We start from the raw sequence: 22,805 nt of genomic DNA, 5'->3' as shown, positions 1-22,805 counted from the left end.
GAGAACTGGATGTGGAGCTCGAATGAAGACATTTCTTTACAATCTGCATAAAGCCCATAAAGCCTCGCTGAACACGCTTCTCTCTGAGCCTGTAACACTGTTAAACATATACTGCCATCTTCTGACTTCATTCGGTACTACAATTGATAACACAGGCAGACCAACCACCCAGTGACCAATAAGGTTTAAAGAAATGAAAATAAAGCAAGTGTACAGATTTTAGTGGGTCAAATTTATTAATAGTTTTCAATAATAATAAAAAAAAGATCATGTGTTTTGAAAACATGGCTTACAGGTCCACAAATAGTTTTTCTACAAACAGTCTTTTTTTTTTATTAAAAAGGTGTACAAACATTATAACACAGTAAAAAGCCTTCATCTCTTATTATATTAAATACATGTTTCCATTTGTCAGGGCATAAATAATAAAAGAGTCTAAGTGTAATTATGACAGATACAACTGTTTTTTTTTTTTAATGGCCGGCTTCAGCCCTCTTGTGTAATTGCGGGATGATGAAGATGATTTGAAATGACTGGTGTGAGATGGTGTGGAAAAAAACTACCAACCACATAAAAGTGCAAATCTATCCACTAAATTAACCATAAATTCAGCCATAATAGTGTGTTTGAAATGAAGTGGGAAGACTGAGATGGAGAGGTGGATAAGAGGGGCGAGGACACTCACTCAAAGCAACATTTTAGTTGCAACATTTCCAGCGTGATTTGATGAAGAGTGGATTTCTGGTCATGGCCGCCTGTGAAATATGCAATCACTGCTGGGCAGATGGTTTTTCTCTGCTCTTGTTGCCGATAATTTAAACCAGCCAAAATGACTTCTGGGGAAAATAATCATGCTGAGAAGGGAGAATTCATTGTGGTCACACAGCTGGCAACTGCCACAAGGGTAAATCAGAAGATCTTTAAAAATCCAAGCAGGTAAGGGCAACTTAAATAAAGGGTAAATAACCTGTTAACAAAGCTAAAAAATGCTAAGGAAATTACAACATGGCTGAGGATTCACTCTGAGGGTGAGCGATTTCTCAGATTCAGACCAAAATCTAGCTGACGAGCAGCTGCAGCAGCCAGATTCTGTACATCATAAACAACAGACAGGAAACCAAGAACAATAGGACTCTTAAAAAACGAGCATGTGGGTGACAGCGTTCCCATATAAATTGCTGATCAAGCACTAAAGTGCTGTAATCCCTTCCAAAAGTCTTATGTACAGTTGTAAAAACAATAATAAAAAAAAACAGAGACGACATGAGAATACAAAAAGAACAAAAATACTCACTCAACACATCACACACACACTTACTTCATGCAAGACTAGTCATTTTGGGAAGCTACTGGGTACCAGTCAGACACACCCGAGAGCAGGACAGACGTGTGATTTAGAGACGATCAGCGGGGAGGGAGGAGACGGTGGGTGTAAACAGAGGTTAATATCAGGGCTACTTGGTACAAGGAGTTAAAGAAAGAAGCCAAAGCCTCCACCACAGCAGCCCTGCCCTGGGCCTCTCCTCCGCCCTCTGCATCAAAAATACCAGCTGCACCATTTAACCCTTATGAGCGTCTACTCCCCTTACCCCCGCCTTTCCCGCTCTCATCTCCGTGCCCCAGAGTCAGAAGTGGTTCCAGCTCTCTGCTCACCAAATATCACTAAAGTGCTCTCTCTACTTCCATGTTAAGCGCTTCATTGAGGTCATCCATAAACCAAACAACACATAAAGGTACATTTACATAACATCAAACCTCTGTAACCTCGGGCTTACACTAAATTAAATTACGAGGATAAGACAACAATGGCAACTCATGTCCAAGTGTTGTGCGTGTGTGTGTGTGTGTGTGTTTGTGAGACATACTGTATGGGGCGTGAAAAACTTGGACAACTGTCAAGGCAAGAGGAGCTCAAATGGTGCCGACAGCTGTCTTCATTTGTGTGTGTTCATAAGCATGTGAGACCAGGAAAGAGAGAGAGAGAGAGAGAGAGAGAGAAAAGAGTCTGTCCATCTGTGTGTCGGTGTGAAGCTGGAACAGTCTTCAGTATTTTGGTACTTTGGTATAATCCTCCTGGACGACACTCTTGCACAGACACATGGAGAGGATCATCCCGAGGAGCTGGAGGAAACAGACATGTCCGTTTAGTGATTGGAGTTAAAGCTTAATGATATGGTACTCTCTTAAAAGGAAATCGAGATGTCAAGGACAAAGAATGGAAATGTTTGTGTCTACCAATTTCAACAAGAGAGTAAGAAGTGTGTGTGTTTTTTTGTTCATCTACAATCAAGTGCCAAAAAAAATATTTCTGAATACGATGGTCAAACAGTCACATCTTAAAACAGTCGAAATAATAATGCCGTAAATCTGATGTAAAATGTCACATTTAAGTTTGTCTGATGTGTTCTCATGAAGGTTATTGTGTTTTCGTCTGCTACCTTCTTTTCTGCCATCACTCACATTTTTTTTTGACCTTCTTCATTCAAGCTCTTCACTAGGTCTGTTTCTTATAATCACAAGTGCAATTTCATCTGTGCTGTATGTTTAACATGGAGCATATTTGACAATAAACAACAAGGTAAAATAAACCCCAAAAAACACGTCGTACCATTTGAACATAGAATCACTTGAAGTGTTGCATCACAGTTTTCTTAAAGCAATGTTCATATGCTTTTAGAAAGTTGTATAAATGAATGGCTTGACTAATAGTTTTGTTAATACTTCCTCCATTCATGCAGAATGTTAGCATCAGCTGCATGTAACCTCGACCACTGTAACCCCCCCCCTCCCCCCTTGTTGAAAATGTGTGGAGTGACATCACAAGACAAAGACTCACTGATCCAAGCCCATTGACTCGTTTTAGCAAGCACAAGCTCCCCTCACATTCCCAATATGGGATATGGACATATCAGGACAAAGCCGAACGACTGACCAATTACGAGAGCAGATCAGCCGACTGTGGGGAACATTAGTGATTATGATATGAACTTTAGAAGACATAAATTCAATATACTGTATGAACCCCAAAAAGGACATAATATAGGACGTTTAAGGCTATTGTAGGAATTGTGTTTTTGTTTGAACAGACACTTAATTCACTTGCGTGTCTTTGTGGTAAATAAAAAAGGACAGTACAAACTGTGTAACAATGATTTCATCTTCACTAATTGGAATTGTTGGGTTGGGTTTTATCAGCAGAGTCAGGCTTCCTTTTTTGATTTATGATCCTTCCAAACTCATAACTGTGTTTTCTGTGTGAAGCAATCCTTTAAGTTTACTATGGGGGAGAGATGTATACCTCGATGACTGCCACACCAACACAGATCCCCAGAATAACTCCACAGTTGTCCAGGAGCCATTTTTCCACGCTGGTTATACAACCCTGAAGAAGAAAACAAGGAAAGAGTGAGAGGTTGAGAAAGACATGAGGAGAGCGGGGTTGCAGGCCAACTCTCAGAGAAGACATGAACGTGTACGTGAGCCCAGCTCCGGACATGAACAGAGCCTTTTCAAAACACAAGTGTTGGCTTTAGATTGAGTCAGTGAGGGGAAGAATAACACGGCTGAGCTGAGCTGAGCAAGAGAGAGCGAGAGAAACGTTTCTGAAACACGCAGACCAAACAGCAGAACAATGGAGCGTTCTTCATGTTTGATCAAATCACAAAGCACAAACAACACGCCTCAGCTTTTTGTATTCACAGAGCTGATTAAAGAGCGACCACAGTGCCACACCGAGCTGGAGTTACAGACCACAACTCAAGCTGACTAATGAAATGAGGAAAGGTGTAACGTACATGAGAACAATGCAGGCGCGTTGGCGTTCTGTTCACCCAGCGGAAATAACGCAGGCCGGGGTGCGTGGAAACCTCAGCAGTGGCATTTCAATTTCCCATGTTGTAATCAAAGTGGTTAAGTGTGAGTACATTTAAAACACTTTGACATGACTTCAGATCTGTCAACTCCTCGACATCTCAGGGACGAATGCACATGGATTTCACAGCGGTAGTAAATTGTGATGTGTCATATTTATAAAGTCATTTTACAGCTTGTGCCTTGATTCTGAGCAAACTCTCCTCTGACATCTTTCACACATGCTGTGTAACTCCATGGGTGTATGACATCTTCATAATCATTATTATGAATAAAAGGGTTTCTGCAAAGTCTAATTTATGTTTATAAATACTTCCAAGGACTTTACTTACTTTCAGCAACTGTCAAAAAGCCCCCTGTTGTTTATCATCACTGACGATGAAAAGCAAAACGTTAGTTGTGTTCTGATTGAAAGACGGCAAAAGGAAAGAAGCAGTAACAAGCTGCTGTGGCTTTTTAGCTGGTTATGAAACAGACTGATACTGCCATATGAATTTTAGAAGCACACAAGGCCGTCGTCAAGGAGACTCACTATTTTCTTTTTTGTCATTTGATATGCCTGTAACTTCAGCCGTTGTTACGTGCTAGATGAGGCAATTTATCAGCAAGCAGCCGCGACATTCTTTGTATAGACTTGACTGTTAAAAGATCGCAAGAAGAGATTTCACTTCCACGTGAACAGGAGTAGATATGTTCAGAGGAGGCGCCAAAACAAACACACCAAAAAAAAAGAAAAAAGAAAAAAAAAAGAGCTTCAAGTGAGGTCCAAATTGTCATAGTTGAGAATAAATACTGCGCGATCATTTACTTAAATTGAATTACTGGCAGCGCAGGAAAAAAACTGAGTTGATGGATGAAATAGTTCCTGAAAAAAAAAAAAAAGCAGTCGTTATACCACAGAGAGGCTGCAGCTGCTCTGAACAGCAGTTTCACACACAGCCAGAGTGAGTGAGAGACTCCATAAATCATGAACCCAGGAGGGATGTTTCACAAGAACTCGCTGCTTTAAGCTGCTCTAAAAAACAAAGCGGTTTTTGGCTTCATCACTAAATCCACAGCTGTAACTTCCTAAAAAAGGAATTTCGGCCTCACGCAGAGACAGAACGTCAGATTAAAGCGCTACGTACCGTTTCATGAATGGGTAAGTCTGTGGACAGATGCTCACACAGGCCGACTTCTTTGAAGTCTGTGCCAGGCAGGGACACATTACGACATGAACACGAGTACAGGTACCGGGTGGTGTTCTTGATCAGGTTGTTCTCAGACCAGTTCCCTGGGCCGGTCCATCCACAGCACTTCATCTGGTGATATGAGAGAGAGGGAGGATATTAAAAAAAATGAGATCAGAGGGTAGAGTCATTAAAGAAGGACACAAAAAGCAGAGAAGGGAAAAATAATAATTGAAAAACTTGAGGAACAACAGGGAAAGGTATTGGCAGTAATAACGTTTTTTGTGCAGACTGCCGTCTTCTTGGCTGTTGTTTTTTTTGGGGGGGGAAAGAGGATTGGCAGGAAAGAGAGGGAAAGTAAAAGGAGGAAGCAGATAGTAAAGAAAATGTATCAACTCGACGAGAGCATGGAACAACCTGACTCCAGCTCGCTTCAGCCTTGGATTGATTTGCAAGCGCTGATTAGCTTAATGATACAGTTACTTTAAAAGGCAAAGACAAATTAGCAAAAACAAAGCAAACAAAACAATCTCGCACACCCTAACAGAGACTGATTGGGAAAGTGTCTGCCGAGTGTCTGACATTTCCTTCCTCTGCTGCCCAAAATGATGAAGATAATGGAATTCCTTTTTCCTCAAAGAGTTGAGATTTTAGATTTGAAAAAGTCAGCAGCAACACGCTTCAGGGAAATAGTGTTGATGCATCTGCACACTTGATGCACGACACTGATAATAAGACGTGAATACTTTTCACGCTGGAGGCGCCCATTGTAAAAATAAAAACACTTACCCAACTGTAAGAGTCACTTCAGATTACAACTCTGCAAATACAACCTGCTGCTGTCTGTGCGCCTATATCTCCTTTATTGCAATACATTTAATTCATTCATTTAGTTTATGCCTTGTAATTGTATTTCCAGTGGAAAAATAAAGACTGGATGTTGGCTTAGACTAAATTACATTAGTGTGTGTGTGTGTGTGTGTGTGTGTGTGTGTGTGTGTGTGTGTGTGTAAACCCACCGTCCTCTGAATGAAGTCCCAGGTGTGCTCTGTGGTTCTGTTCTCTCCAGTGTAGTTGATGATCATGCCCTTTATGATGTTGGACATCTCATATTTCAACTGAAAATGAAATAAAAGTACATGAAGATCATCGCAAAGTTGAGTTTTTTGTTGTTGTTTTTTTTCTCATTTGTGTGGCTCACTGTTTATTGCTGGATATCACAGATATGCATGCATCGATGCATCGTATTTGAGCTCTGTTTGTTTGCGAGCCATTAAAGGAGTCAACAGGTTGTGTAGTAAAGAAATAAATCATGGTTGCAGGGATGAAAAAGAGACAATTTATCCTCACCATCTGAACATAATGTTAAGTTGGGAAACACACAGGGTGGTATTTCCCTCATGCAGGGCTGAAACATTGCACAAATACAGTTTAGCAGCAGCATGCCTCTGTGTTTATGTTTGCAACGACCACAGAGCTGCTGCAGCGATGCGTCTTCAGAGCTCCACTAGAGATGCGTGAGAGAGCCTCACCCTATTCTGGGAAAGGACAGCACCCTGCCCTGTGGTGAGCCTTAAACACAGGGAGCAGGTCTACAGGGCTGCAGAGGACAAACACACATGCTCTGAGAGGCACACAAAACACGTGTACACATGAACACACAAAAGACATGCTGAAGGGCTAACAGCTGAAAGGTTAACCACAGCCACCACCTATCCTGAGTCCGAGCAGTGTCATTTTATGTTCAGAGTATCAAAGCTGTCCGAAAGGTCAGTGCGTCAAAACACAACACTCCTTCCACCAACACACACAGGGCTAGTTCTGTCATTTAAACAGATTCATGAGAACATATTTACCTAAAATATTAAAAATCATCAACGCAGTGATAAAATGTGGTTTGTTGTGACCTGTTTAACGTGTTCTCTAAGCTATGTTCCAAACATCCTTAAGGGCTCTTTTATTGATTGATGTCTGTTTGTCAAAAGGCTTAAAAAACAGTAGTGCAGTCTTGTTTTGTTTTGTTTTATTCAAACCAGGCTGCTGCGGTGCCTGGACTACGAAGCAGGATTTGGGGTTGGCGAGGTAACTTCAGGGTTAAGCCGGGGTGTTCAATCCTCCAAAAGCAGTTCACTTCTTACCTAGGGTATATCGCCATGGTTACTTATGCTGCACAACTAACCTGCTCCGCAGCGTGTTATGTTCTGAGATAAGAGCTCAAACCTCAGCGCACTGACCAATCACATCTTTTGATCGCGGAGCTCCCGGCGCCAATCAAAAAAGGGGGGGGAGGAAACGCCATGATTTCACATTATAGTCCGTAAAGTCAATGATTATTTTTCACTCATATATATCGTCCTTCATCCTTCAGCTGGATGGAAAAACCACCGGAGCCTTCAAGTTGTGTTTTTAAGATTTACAACTCTTACGGCTTTGAATGAATATCTTCAGATGAATGTTCGGTGTCTCCATGCCGCTCTGTTTGTGATCAGCAGAGCTGCTGCAGCTGAAACAGAACTTCTTTAACTGTTACACTCGCTACATGAAAGAGTCAGAGCAGTACGTAAACTAAGTAAACTAAGGAAGGAAATATAATAAGCTGCAGTTTGCACATTAATACTCTCCTTCCTGCATTTGTTCATGCAGAGGTGTAACTTTAGTCTTTGGGAGCGGCATTTCCATCTTAAACGTCTTTATATTATTAATACAGTTTGTTAGATATTATGTGCTGATGGCAGACTCAGTGATGATTGTGATAGGTTAAATGAAGTGATGTCCTCACTCTCTGAAACTCTGGGTTTGTTCAATCCCCTCATCCTGCCTGTAGAGGGCACTGTTTTATCAGAGCCTCCAGTAAAACATCATTTGTGTCTCTTGGGTGATAATTACCGTCTTCCTTCGCTGTGACAGTGTGAGACATCCTAATTTCATCTGTGTTTGACTGTTGCTTTAGCTTCACTTCCTCTCCGTGGATTTGTTCCCCCTCTCCTTCCTAACCCACAGAGGGACAGAGACTTTGACGTCTGTTGCAGAGCCTGCTTTCTGCTTCCTCTGTAGAAATCCCACATCTCCTTTAGTCTCACCTGCTTCATCTATCTTACGCAAAAAAAATGACATCCTGTCACTTTCTATTTGCTGATATACAAATGTGTCACCCGACAGGTTTAGCTAAATAAACCCACTTCCAGCTGTGAAGGAGAGGCTCAAACGCCTCGTGTGCACCGGCAGGAGAGAAGGCGGCAGGAGGAGGAGGGAACGAGAGGAAGATGTTACAGAGTGGAAGAAGATTAAATTAGTACAGAGAGAAAAAAAAAAACACGCTACATCAGCTGACAAATAAGAGATGAAAGTGAAATAAAGTCCTAATCAGATCGTTTGAAGCCCTTTAATTTGATGCCGAGATGCGAAGTGAATACACAGACGGGGACACCATTATTTCAACGTCCCGTAATCACAAAGAATGCTCAAAGACGCGACGGCGGCTGAGCTTAGTTACGGCACTTTGGGCAGTCTGAAAAAGGGCGTGAGTGCAATCGGAGCTGGAGACTTACCCGATCCCTTTGGAAGTAAATGAGAACTCCAGCAGTGACCTGGGCGATGAGGATGAGCAGGAGGCAGGTAAAGTACTGCAGGGGCATAAAGACAAAGTGTCATGACAACCACATTTACATCTTTATACATCATTACAATTGCAGAAAATAAGTAACCTTTTCTTGAGGATGGAAATTCCAAAGAAGCTTTTGAAAATATTTCTACATGAATGTATTAAAGTGCGATGTAAGGGCAGAGGCTCTTCTTTCTCGGCCTCTCTGGTGTGTCTTAGCTTTTTCCGCCTCCACCTTTCTTTATTGAAGGACCAAAACAACAACTCTGAAGAACCCACCGACCGTTACCTCAGTGAATGCTGACAGACAAAGTAACCAACGGGTGAACTTTGTGGATTAGTTAGCTACTAAAGACACGCTTATTTCCCTGAAGACAAGAGCTGGAAGACACCAACAACAGACTGCAAATAAATCAGGCGAACAAGGGGAATCAATTTAAAGAAATGAAATAACGCTGTGACTCCAGAAAAGGCTGGATGGGAAATGAAACAACGGTTTTCCAACAAGATCGTCGACTCAATAAGCTGATGAGAATTTATGGGCGTGTTTGATATTATGTTCTGCTTTTATTCCTCTGCTGGCTGTATGTTTTGTGTGATGGGGGGGAGGGGTTGTGGTTGACCTCCACCAGCTGGTTACTGTCACAGGGAGAAGTAGGTCACAGCAGCTCTTCAGTTAACCCCCAGCAGGTTTAACGCTGTCCAGGTCATGCACCCATCTGCACTCTTGTTGTACCCCCCTACGTCTTGGGTGTGTTTATCCCCCCGCCCCCCTCCCCCTCTGCAAATCCACACATGTTGCAGATCCAGGACCAACACATGGGCAGAAATGAAAAAAGGGCATGTGTTCTTCACGGCATGGGATGTCAAACAGGTGGGATGTTTTAGGACAAGAGAGCTCCAAAAAACCCACCTCAGTACTACAAAAGAGGCCAAACATTATTTTAGAGCCTTTTTTTTTTTTTTAACAAACCTAAGTCTCTATACTTGCTAGCTCATCTTTTAAACTGCCTCATCCAGCCATGGTTATAGTTTGTTAACCCCATGTGTCCCTCTTAGAAACGAAGCTGTAGCATGTTAGCACTTCAGATTGAAGTAACTCCTCACCAGACCCAGCAGACAGCGGACTTCATAGACGGCTCCTATGCAGCCGAAGAAGCCCATGGCCATAGAGAGGGAGCCCACTCCGATGAGGATGTAGGAAGCCACCTTCACTGTGTCTGATGATTCCTCTGGAGGTTATAGAAGGAAAAACAGACATTAAGGAAAAGTAACTGAAACAACAGCGTGTTAAATGGATGTATTTGGTCAACTCAATCAAAAATGCACTGAAAAGACTTTTGTTTTGTTGAAGCAGGGCCATCAGCTCTGCTCTGGTTTGTCTTCTCTTTTTAACCACAGCAAGTAAAAGCAGCTCCTTCACATGCATTTTGGATTTCATACAGATGATAACAATGAGCCAAAAATAAATCACAGTGCCTCCTCTGAATCATTCGGATGCTTTCCTACCCACAAATTATTTTTTTAATAAGCCACCAGAGAAAGAAGGACCAAGACAATTCAATGTGGAGCGAGATTAATTGATTTTCCTCTTTGATATGTAGAACGGCAGAGCTCCAGCAGCAGGAGGAGGAGGAGGAGGAGGAGAAAGGGATTGAAATGGAAGATTGAAAGGTTGGGGAGGAGATAAACTGGAACCATTATGTGGCCGTGAGTTATCTGGAACTGGAGGAGCTCCAGAGAGGCCGAGCTGGCTCTGCAGTTGAGGCCAGAATCTGAGCTCTGTGAAATAGCTCCAGCTCCGAAAAAAAATAAATTAAAAAAAAATCCTGGTCCAGGCTAAAAAGCTTCCAGAGCGATCAGATCACTCCCTCCTTTCTTCTTCTTCAGTGATGATGCAGACAGACACAGCAGCTCCTCTAATGCTGCTCCATGAATATCACTCAATGTCTGCTAACTCAAGATATACACTCAACAAAAATATAAACGCAACACTTTTGTTTTTGCTCCCATTTGTCATGAGATGGACTCAAAGATCTAAAATTCATTCCAGATACACAATATTACCATTTCTCTCAAACATTGTTCATAAATCTGTCTAAATGTGTGATAGTGAGCACTTTTGCTTTGCTGAGACAATCCATCCCACCTCACAGGTGTGCCACATCAAGATGCTCATCAGACACCATGATTAGTGCATAGGTGTACCTTAGACTGTCCACAATAAAAGGCCACCCTGAAATGTGCAGTTTTTGCTTTATTGAGGGTCTGGGGACTCAGAACCAGTCAGTATCTGGTGTGACCACCATTTGCCTCATGCAGTGCAACACATCTTCTTCGCATAGAGTTTATCAGATTGTCAATTGTGGCCTGTGGAATGTTGGTCCACTCCTCTTCAATGGCTGTGCGAAGTTGCTGGATATTAGTGGGAACTGGTACGCGCTGTCGTATACGCCGGTCAAGCACATCCCAAACATGCTCAATGGGTGACATGTCCGGTGAGTATGCTGGCCATGCAAGAACTGGGACATTTTCAGCTTCCAAGAATTGTGTACAGATCCTTGCAACATGGGGCCGTGCATTATCTTGCTGAAACATGAGGTGATGTTCATGGATGTATGGCACAACAATGGGCCTCAGGATCTCATCACGGTATCTCTGTGCATTCAAAATGCCATCAATAAAATGCACCTGTGTTCTTCGTCCATAACAGATGCCTGCCCATACCATAACCCCACCACCACCATGGGCCACTCGATCCACAACATTGACATCAGCAAAGCGCTCACCCACACGACGCCACACACGCTGTCTGCCATCTGCCCTGAACAATGTAAACCGAGATTCATCCGTGAAGAGAACACCTCTCCAACGTGCCAGACGCCATCGAATGTGAGCATTTGCCCACTCAAGTCTGTTACGGCGACGATCTGGAGTCAGGTTAAGACCCCGATGAGGACGACGAGCATGCAGTTGAGCTTCCCTGAGACGGTTTCTGACAGTTTGTGCAGAAATTCTTTGGTTATGCAAACCAATTGTTTCAGCAGCTGTCTGAGTAGCTGGTCTCAGACGATCTTGGAGGTGAACCTGCTGGATGTGGAGGTCCTGGGCTGGTGTGGTTACACGTGGTCTGCGGTTGTGAGGCCGGTTGGATGTACTGCCATATTCTCTGAAACGCCTTTGGAGACGGCTTATGGTGGAGAAATGAACATTCAATGCCCGAGCAACAGATCTGGTTGACATTCCTGCTGTCAGCATGCCAATTGCACGCTCCCTCAATGCTTGCGCCATCTGTGGCATTTTGCTGTGAGACAAAACTGCACATTTCAGAGTGGCCTTTTATTGTGGGCAGTATAAGGTACACCTGTGCACTAATCATGGTGTCTGATGAGCATCTTGATGTGGCACACCTGTGAGGTGGGATGGATTGTCTCAGCAAAGCAAAAGTGCTCACTATCACACATTTAGACAGATTTATGAACAATGTTTGAGAGAAATGGTAATATTGTGTATCTGGAATGAATTTTAGATCTTTGAGTCCATCTCATGACAAATGGGAGCAAAAACAAAAGTGTTGCGTTTATATTTTTGTTGAGTATATGTACTGTAGTTATTCCATGTTAGCTCCAGATGCTTCATACAGACGCACAATATGTAAGTGTAACAACACTTTCCAAGTGCAAGCGGACCGCCTCAGTCTTTACATACAACCACACACACAATCACAGGATGTTTCATCATCCTAAGGAACAGTCTTTAAGGCAGCAGAGCCTTTTCCTAACACGTCCCACCTTTACAAGATAAAGTTTACAAGTCTACACACTGAGAACATTTTGACGTCAAGAATGAAGAAGCGATATGTTAATTACACAACTAAATCTGTAGATAGAAATATATCATGCATGTATACATTTACAATGCATTTAGTTCACAAAACAGTTTAGTAAATTCCACGTTTGTTGTTGTTTGTGTTTTGTTATTTGGACTTTTGTACATTTTGACTTTTGGCCAGTAGGGCACCTTATCTTCTATATTGAACCAAGGGTTAAAATGATCAGTGGAGAAGTTATCAACAAATGAATTTGTTGATAATTGAATCTGGGCTGCGTTTCTGTTTCATGTCACAGTGACCTGAATCACTTTTGGTTTTGCACTCTAAGTCTAAAGAAAAAAACCAAACATCTGTTTAGTCTATAACTGTTGCTTTACTTAACTTAAATACTTTTACTTTCTTATTATACAGTTACTAAACACACAGACTTGTACAGAGATGTCATTACATGCAACTCTACATATGTCAGCAGAGCGGTGCATGTTGTCTTGCTTGGACAATAATTGGAAGCTAAAAGCCCTTCGGTCAACATATGAAAAGTCTTTATGTGGCTGCAGAGTAGCATTTAAAGGGAGGCAGACAAGTGAGCTGCATGTACTAAATCCAGCCCTATGTTCACAGGATTTATTTCAGTCTGACTCAAACACACATGTCACACATATTCTCTGTTTCAACTTGGGAGCAGCAAACTGCCACCGGTCTATCTCCTGTTTTCGAGTCTTGATCTCGGGACTTCTACCAGGAAGTGGTTGATCGACAAATGTGCTGCAACTGGATTGTAAAACTGCAGGAGATCAACAAGATAAGAAGACGCTAATCACATTTCAAACCTTATAAAAAAAACAAAAACTGATTTTTTAAAATCAATCCTGAAACACAGAGGGAGAGTCGACTGAAGAGAGGCGCAAACAGGTGCGACGCTTTTCGTGCCGGTAAGCAGATGTGCTGCAGAGTTTCAATCAATCACATTTATCTATACAGCACATTTAATAGTGCTGCGCATGACACAAGAAAGCAATACAGACGACAGTTTTCTGTGACAATAGGAAACATGGTTGAGATTGTTTATGTGAGGTTTCCATGGCGCCCACTTATTAAACAAACACTTTTTAACTGTAGAAAAAAAAAAAAAAAACCCTCGAAACATTTCTCCACTGTGACCACTTCCTGAGTTTAGATGGTTCTGATATTCTTGGCTTGTTATGGTAACACATCTAATCTTTGAATTTTTATTTCTTATATCTATCAGAGGCTGACATTAAAAAAAAATGCAACGTGACTTATATGTATCTCTGTATAAATACAGATGTAGATGTTTCCTCTCAGTCTGCCAGGTGTGTGACAGTTTACAACCGCCCTGCTGCGAAGCCACAGAGCGCCTGTGTACTTTTTTAGCATGTGCTGCGCTGTTCTGCATTATTCTACGGCTCATTTCTGTAGCAGAGACCATTTAGGTCTGATATTCTAAAACAGTTCCCCAGGTGCTTTCAACAGAGCTTTCCATTTACAGAATGACAGAAGCGTCTGTGAAATGTGCAGAGGGAGGGGGAGGACTGTTTGGTACTGCGGACCCTCCGGTAAACATGAGCAGAGCCACACATCCAGCCTAAATGCAGCTGGAGAAACGTGACATTATGTACAGACTTCACATAAGACGACCACAGAAACAAGGTTTAAGCAGCCCAAAGAGAATTCCCTTTCCGAGTCTCTCCTTTCTCTCTTCGTGATTTTTGGAAACTTTCTTGATTACTCTGCTGAATATTTCCAAAACTCTGCTTCTGGTGCTCTTCCCAGCTCACAGTCCTCCTTCCAAGGCTGACTTTTGTTTAAACGTAAGCAGGCTGTGTTTTAGCAAGTTGCCAGCAGGATAAACTCAAGGCATTGTGTCCCTGTGTTAAATATTTAACAGCACTGTATTGTTTCAGAGGGGAGTTCATGGACTGGAAAATGGCCTTCTTACTGAATCAGGAGGGAGCCTGAAAGCAAAACATTGTCAAAGCTCTGCTGCCTGAAGTCACTCGGACATCTGCAGAGGCCTCTATTAATAAAACTCATAAAGAATGGAAACTGAAAACATGCAGATCCTGTTTATGGTCAGGCAATGCTACAACTTCTGAGGAGGACACACAGAGTCAATAAACAACAGTGGCCTCCAGCTTTGGGTTTTTGTTCCTCTGCAGGGGTGTAAAAGGTTTCAAAAGGGGTTAGAAATCCAGGAGGAGTCGAGGTTGACCAATCACGGGTACAGGGAACAAAAATACATGGCGGAGAGAAGGTCAGCAAGCCCCACAGGAGGAGGGATATCCTCAGGGTACGAGTGGAGCAGGATCTTTGCTATCTCTGGACCAACAGCTGGATTAAGATAACAATGGGACTGGCAGGGATGATGGATTCTGTAATGGCTTTAATATTCTCCAGATAAGCAAACTTAGCTGAAAAAATTAACCTTGTGGGGATTCACCGCTGAGCAGTGGGTGACCTTAAGAGCAGAAATATGAGCCAGAGGAAGACAAGACTCAGCCAGACAAGTTTAGGACACAAGGTCAGATCTGGATGTTCTTCGTCACAAACAGCCTTTTTTCGTAAATCATTAGTCAAAGCAGAACGGAGCTGCAGCCTAAACATAGATTTCTGCAGCTCTGCCGGCCCTCAGACACTGGGAAAGTTAGTTACAGTCTGCTAACACGGGCTCGAAAATTTATAAATCACAATCAATTCCACCATCGATTAATCTGCAAGTTTTCTTTCCAAACCAAGATATACGGTTTGACATGGTAGAAGATGATGAAAAAAAATTAACCCCCCTGAATTTAAAAAGCTGGGGGGCTCGAGTAGTGCAGTGGTTAGTGAGCGTGCCGCATGTACGGAGGCTACGGTCCTCCAAACAGACGGTTTGAATCCGGCCTGTGGCTGATTTCCTGCATGTTATTACTAAATCTGACTCTGCCCTTTCTCTCAAATAGAAGCATCCCATTTAAAGAGCTGGAAACAGACAGGGTTTCGGACTGAAAAGTTTCAGTTACACATTTCCTAAATTTATCTCAGACCCTCCCCCCACCCAAAAAAACAAGTATCTAAACTGTCATTTATAGAGAAAACTATAGTTGACCTCCAGCTCATCTAAAAACTGCCAGATAATAAATTGAAGGAATTCTTCCCTGACGACGGCTTTTAAAAGAAAACTTCACCGCCGCTCTCGGCAGAGCTCCATCTGGGATGAATACACTGAACGCTTTTATAACAAGATTCATGGCAGCTAAGAGTTTCCATCCGTGGTTCAGCGTGCTCTTCAGGCGAGGCAGAGACTGGCTTTCATTTCAATTTCTCAACTGTCTGTGCATTAGATAACCGGAGTAAGTCACAGTGTTGTCTACGTGAGTGCTGAGAACTTTGGCTCTCTGGTGAATGCACATTTGAGGCTTTTTTTTTTTTTTTTTTTTCTTCTGCCGCATAGTGTCTGAAAAGTAGATCTGCATCAACATCTGTGCAGGTGGGAGCTTCTGTCTAAGGCACGCCTTCCATCTGGGGAGTTCAAAGTCCTTTTCTTCGAACCATGGAGGGTGAATGATACTGATATTTTCCAATGTAAGATATAACTGGAGACCCTTTAATAACTGTGAGAATGTAACTTCCCTCTGACTAATCCTCGTCCCTGGCTCTCCATAGATGTGTATATCATTATGTGTTTGCATAAAAAAAAAAAAAAAAAGCGTGTAAATGGCTGAGGAAGTCATTAAGTTTCCTCTGTGAGTCACATTTTTTGGTTGTGCGCGAACATCCCTTTGTGGTTCCAGGGGAACAATAAAATCCACACAAAGTTATGTAGGGGAGGCCCGAGGTTTGAGTCCAATGTGTGTATTATGGCTGTGATGGGAGCAGCTGAACTGTCCACTCAAGGAAAGGGTGTGTTTCTGTGTGTGTGGGTGTAGACAAGACAAGGCAAGACTCACGTAGAACAGCGATGAAGCTCTGGTTATCAAAGAGGACCCACAGGCCAAAGCCCATGATCAACGCTCCGAAGATCTGTGGAGGGGGAAAGAAAAAAAGAATCAGGAGCAAATCTTAGATGAGAGTGAAAAAAAAAGAAGAAGAAAAAAAAGAAGTCTGTTCTGGTGTCTATTAAACAGACAGTTTTTTTTTCTTCAGTCTGTCACATCTGGGATTAATCAGCTCCGAACTCTTCAGCTTGTCTCTCGTTCTCTCAGAGAAAAGTGCCGAAGGAGAGAGGAGGTGGAGGGGAGCGAGAGACAAACTCTGCTGCTTCTTTCCTCGCAAACCAACATTCATGAATCTTTATGAATCTATCGTTCTCGTCCAGAAAAATTAAACGGAACGTTGTGAAGCGAGCGAAAACTGGGTCAAGACAATTCGCGAAGAGAAACAATTATCACGAGACTGGAACCTTCTGTCACAGGAGTCTGAAAGTCGAAGAAAACCCATCAGTTCGACGTAACGACGCTATGAAGTTAGAGAACTTGTAATTAAGAGAGCCCTTGTTTAAAAGCCGTGGGGGGCACCTGAGAGGGGGCAACATGCATAGATTAGAGGCTCTTTTACCAGGACCTCTACACCTCCCCAGCACCACAACGACTCATTAAAGTTCTGCTGGAGAGCTGTTCATGTAGAGAGCCTGTACAGCTCCGAGCTGCCATTATTACCCACCACTTCCTGACTTCCCCCAAACCTCAGCTAATCTGTCCACAGACACAGACGCACACGCTTCCGATTAGACACCAGTCGAGTGTTCACATCAAAAGGTCTGCGTCAGGTTTACAGCCACAGTCTTATTGGAAAAGTCTGGACATCCTCGCAGAGTGTGTGTGTGTGTTTTTTTTTTTAGGAGTCTGGGGCGATGATCTCAGCCACCCCTGGACTTTACGTTGAGGCTGCTGTGAGTGAGAGAGGAGGAAACGACCAGAAACCATCTGTTGATGTTTAGACTGAGGTCCTCTGGGAAGTCTTTCACCCCAGGTAGAGTCACAGGAATCGTTTCGCTACGTACCTGCACTAATCTCTGCTGCTGCTGTTTGAAGGAAGGACGCTAAGTCAAATAAAAAAATAAATAAAAAAAACTGCTGCTGCTGGTTCTCCATGCGTCATAAGTGTCTGATTCTGAAAGAGCATAGCTTACCTAATATCTGTGTCTGTGAGTTAAGGAGAGGGGCGGGCACAGGGGAAGTCATTTGTCAGTCTGGCAGCGAGCGGTGATGAAGAAACGTGAATACTTACGAAGAAAAGGAGGTTGAAGAGAAACAGGAAGTACTTGGTGACTGTGATGCATCCTTTACCCATGGTTACGCTTCTGGAAGAGAAAAAAGTAAACACAATTTAGGAGTTAAAGCGAGCGCCACATGGTCAGATCATAATATAATGCGGGCGTTTCAGACGGGACGAAAAGGCAAAGACGAGACGGAGAAAAGATGCAGGAAGACGAAAACCAACACCTTGAGACAGTCCTGGAGCGAAAGTGTGAAAGTGATCGAGGAAACAAGAACAAGGACACTTCACCATTAATCTATAAATGCTACAACTTCTGCCGAATTCGGGGTTTTTTTATCCCGAGAGCCACTCTTCTCCCGTCTTAAACGGCTCCCCATCTGCTCTAATCCCCGCTTTAAGACGCCAACTGGCCCCGGCGTCTTCAAACGCTGGGTTTTTAATAAAGAATCGTATGTTTGTTCTTGACGAACAAGAGGAACCACCTTGGAGAGACTGATTGGAGGGAAGCCCACCACAAAGAGGAGAGTGGTGAGGTCATGACGGCCCCGTGTGGGGAGACCATGACAGCATGTGGTTAGGCATGCTATTGTTGTCGCAAACAGAGAGGAACTAGGCTGATCTACAACTCACTGACAGTGAGGAAGCCTGGCTACAGCGTTGTCTACTCGACTTATTCATGTCACTATTTCAGGCTTGATTCCCAACAAGAGGAGCCGATTTCAAACTTGCTAAAAAGAGGCACATGTTTTTGCTCAGGTGGTATAACCACTGCCACGACACTGAGGCTGTAGGACATCGAAGTCAACGGCATGCTACACTGACACCTGCATTGTTTTACAATCAGCTCTCAGACAGTTAAATGAGTGTTGCACACAGATGTAAACGTGACTACATTCAGTGGCTTCTCTATGAGTAACATTTTCCTACAAAGGAGGGGGGGGGGGGGGGGGGAGAACACCTGTACGCCAGTCCAGAGCAGCACACATACGGCAGGGACACTCTCTGGCAGCACGATTCAGCCCGGCCTCCAACAGTCCAAAGAAAATATTTACCACATCCAGACCTTTTTACTTCAGCTGGCAGCGCTGGAAATACAACCATGCATTGTGGTTATTTGAGGAGTCTGAAAATATCCTGAAAAGACAACTCCCTGTGTATCAGATGACAGGCTGTTCTCTTCTGTTCCCCCCCAACGCTACGACCTGTGTGTATTTAACTACGCCAACTCATTTGAACTATGTTTATCTAAGTTTATTCTTACTTACTACAAAGAAGAAAAACAGACACATTTTGCCACTGAAAATGACTAAGGTGTCATTGCAGACTGATTGCTGGCTTCATAAGTAAGTAAAGTAAATCTTGCAATTTTTCATTGCATAAGACGCAACTTTCCAGATGAGCCGACATGTTGCACTATGAGTTACATAACTTTGTTGAGCTGCACTGGAAACATAGTCAGATAACTTGTAAATGGCCGTCATCTCACTTGGTTTGCTCATATGTTGTCATCTTATCCGCTGAACGTTTTTACCTTCCTCTTCTGCTGTTAAGTCACATAACACATGCGAGCACATCAAAATGATATCCAAGCCATCGCTCTTCTTCAGCATGCATCAACAACAGGAAATACAAAAGAGCCTCATTTGAATATGCATATATGCAATAAGCATATTTAAAAGAAAACAAAAAAAAACAAACAAACATGTCTATAAATGTCGTTATGGTGTTTAACTGTCAGTGTCTTCAGGCAGACACGAACAAATACATTCTCCCTCACAGTGAGGCCTGTTAAAGACACCTCAGGTTCACATAACTCCAAATGTATACTAGACTATTAAATGTACGTGACAGCCTTTAATGCCAGCACAATATCATGTTTACCAAACTGGACTACAAAGCCCAAAACACACACCAGAGACCCTGCAGAGCACTTAATCCTTAAAGGAGATTGTTGGTCTTTATGTCTCGATAGTGAACAGCAGTGAAGATTAAAAAAAAGAAGAAAAAAAAAAGGCTTAGTTATGACAACCATTGTTTGTTGCCCCGTCCATCTGCAAACAATTTCCAACAATGAATCACTGTCGCCTATTTATTCCTTCAAACAACAAAATAAACAGGCGAACAGGGCGGGACAACTTCAATCTGAAGCAGCAAAGCCGAGAAATACCAGAAATAAATTTTGCTGTTCATTTATCTTCGCAAAACATATCTTCACAAACTCAATCCCACTGGACTCCCTGAAAGAAAATGACAAATCTTTTCCGAGGTAAAAAAAACTGAAAGTGGAATGGAAACTGAGTGCAGAGCCAAACTAAGAGTAGTGTTACAATAAACGTTTATGGTAGCTGGTGTTTATAATGTTGCCAACATTAGAAAAATTGTAGCTTGTCTAAAAGAGGAAAAAGAGAAAGCTCATGGTTAAATTGTAAAAACCATGAGTAAAAAAAAGGACACGTTTTAAATGAGCTACCTGAGGGTTTTCCCAAACAAAAAGTTTTTCCCCTTCGGGCCTCAAATGTACCTCTCGGTGGTTCTGCACAAAGCGTGATCAGATAGCATGAACAAGTGTGGGAGGTCTAAAGGAGGTGTTGGATTGAGATTATTTCGTGTTTTATCGTTACAAAAAAGCCACCACAGAATGCGTGGGGTGCACACGCGACTATGAAAACAGCCTTAGTGGCAGATGGCATCGACAGTGTTGCTAATGGACCCAGCATGGATCAACTGTAGCCTTGTGGCAAAACCAAAATGCAGGCGAACTGCCAACCTCCATCTCCCATCATCGTCCCCCTTTATAATCATACATGACCCATTTCCATATCTGTGAGGCCACCATGCTGGAATGAACGTGCCTGCACTATCATCGAACTAAAGCCCTTAATACCATGTCTGAATCCAGCTCTGACATCTGCAGCTATGTGGGTTATCCCTGTGTACAGTTAGCATGTAGCTTACAAACACTTTAAATAAACAGGAGCACTTTTGTTACAGTATGGTTAACCACTTCACAATACTTCCATTTGTAAAAATAGCACTTGGTGTAAATGACTGTAATACTTTTCACATGTCTGAATCATGCTTACTCAAGTCCAGACAAATGATGGTAACCCTCAACCAATTCTGGGACAAAGAGTGGATTTCCCCTTTTAACACTGATGGGAAACTCAAAACATGCATGACATAAAAATGTGAATTCCCTAACAGAGGTTTAGTGCCAGATGTCTTCGCCCATGATAGTCATCATTTTGTCTTTTAACAAAACTGAGGACGACAAAATCCTGTTCCTATCAGCTAAATGAAAATGAAAAGTTTTGTATCCCTGTATTGTTCTTGTGAGACAAAACAGAAAGAAGATGATGTAGTTTGGAGATGTTATTCAAACGTCAGCTGTCAGCAACAGGGACGTTTGATTAGCTGGAATAATAGTATCGTGAGTTGAGTGAATCGTTACATCCCTACTGTTCATGTATTACAGCACCATGTGGAGCTGCATTGGAGGCTGTCGTGTCCTGAACAGCATCAAACTACTGTGTAATATCGTGTTTCAGGTAAGGGCTGAGTGATATGGACCAGAACTCATATCTCTATACTTAATACATTGATAGGTCTTAAGTTGTACAAGTTCAACATGTACATGAACATGAAGTACATGAATGCCACCTGAAAACTCATTCACTGTGAAGCCCCCCCACACAGCCCTGTCTTAAACCTTTGTTATAAAGTAGCCTAATACAGAAGATAGCTGTACAAACACAGTCTATGGTACAAACCCAGGTTAAATAAAGAGGTAGGACATTAAAAGGTGCACTATTTAGATTTGGTGTGCACATTTTAAAAGTTAGAGAGGTGAAACAACTTCCCACAGAATCTGTACACCTCTATCACTTTCACGTTTCTCAACCAAAAGCAAAACTACACCTTTAAAGTTACCAATGCCTGGCTTTAGTAGTTTATGGTAAGCTCTTATTTTCATATATTTTTTTGTCTTTCACTGAAGATCATATTTGGACATCTTTCTTCTTAATGTAACACTTTTTAAATTATCATCTGTGACCGAGTTAAGTTTTCACTTTCAAGACAGAAACCATTTCAGACTTTCTCGAGCGTTATCTTTACGTCGGTGACGTTAACGTCAACTTAACACTGACGTCCCCTCAGCCAACACAACTAACATGTTTAGTGAGTTGTTTCAGCAGAAATGTTGTAATTTACGGCTTTCCAGTGGCTAAAAAGGTAAGTTTTCAGTCAAGCAGATGGCGGCCAACTGACAGCGGTAATAATATATCGTTGCTAATCTTGTAATGGTGCTGGCAAACTTAAGAAACATAAACTTCCCCCCCAAAAAAGCGTAAAAACACTTACTTTGACTTCTCCTCTACGGATGGTTACGGCTGGTTCAGTCTTCTGTGCTGGTTGCTGTGACTAAACTGTCTTCGGTGAGAAACAAGAAGTGTGTATGTCTGTCTATCCGTGTGTGTGTCACACACCCCCACCGTGCGGCAGACATGCTCGCCTCATTTTTAACCCCTTCCTGCCCTGAAGAGCAGAACAACTGCAGTCTCCCACAGAGACCTCAAAGGTGTGTTTTCCGTTTATTTTATCAGACAAACTTTTGCTAATCATCAATGTCACAAAATGCCGTGCTGTAATTATGTTACCCATCAGATGATAAAATGCCAACAATATTCAGCTGTAATTAAAATATTCTTGATAGATGTTTTATATTTGCAGTCAGCTGTAGTATTCTTCTGGTAAGACTTATGCAGTGTGCTACTTTTTGTAAGTCTACATGTCTCCACCACCATGTACTACATACCTTTATCCATTTGCTTTCATTTTTCCATTGGTTCCCCTTTTTGGTTCTAAGGTACATGCGCAGACTGTTTGGATAAAGTAAATTAATTGTATTCAGAACACTGAATCAGATTAAACATAGTTAGATACATATAGTGAAAAGACTGTGTGCTGTTTACTCAGTACAGATATGGTCTCATGTCTACCATTTCATACTGAAAAGTGCAAGAGATGATCAACAAGTTATATTTATATTGATCATAAACTGTGTCAGGTTAAACATTACAAAAATATTTAGGCCACCTTTTAAATGATCCTT

The 22,805-nt window shown here is 42.3% G+C and overlaps 1 protein-coding gene across 1 annotated transcript; it reads right to left on the bottom strand.

Annotated features, from left to right (window-relative positions):
* Positions 1-214: 214 nt before the first annotated feature.
* cd82b (CD82 molecule b) lies at positions 215-22,249 on the bottom strand. The gene is made up of 9 exons (XM_079347075.1): positions 22,055-22,249; positions 17,702-17,774; positions 16,423-16,495; positions 9,748-9,872; positions 8,588-8,662; positions 6,059-6,157; positions 4,998-5,171; positions 3,299-3,382; positions 215-2,121 (listed from the first exon to the last, which is right to left on the bottom strand). The coding sequence occupies exons 2-9, from the start codon at positions 17,762-17,764 to the stop codon at positions 2,044-2,046; spliced, it is 771 nt and encodes a 256-aa protein (XP_079203201.1). The 5' UTR covers positions 17,765-17,774; positions 22,055-22,249; the 3' UTR covers positions 215-2,043.
* Between the last annotated feature and the right edge of the window lie 556 nt (positions 22,250-22,805).

This window comes from Symphodus melops (genome assembly GCF_947650265.1).
Source record: "Symphodus melops genome assembly, chromosome: 6".
Classification (NCBI taxonomy): domain Eukaryota; kingdom Metazoa; phylum Chordata; class Actinopteri; order Labriformes; family Labridae; genus Symphodus; species Symphodus melops.
This window is presented reverse-complemented; position numbering and strand designations above follow the sequence as displayed.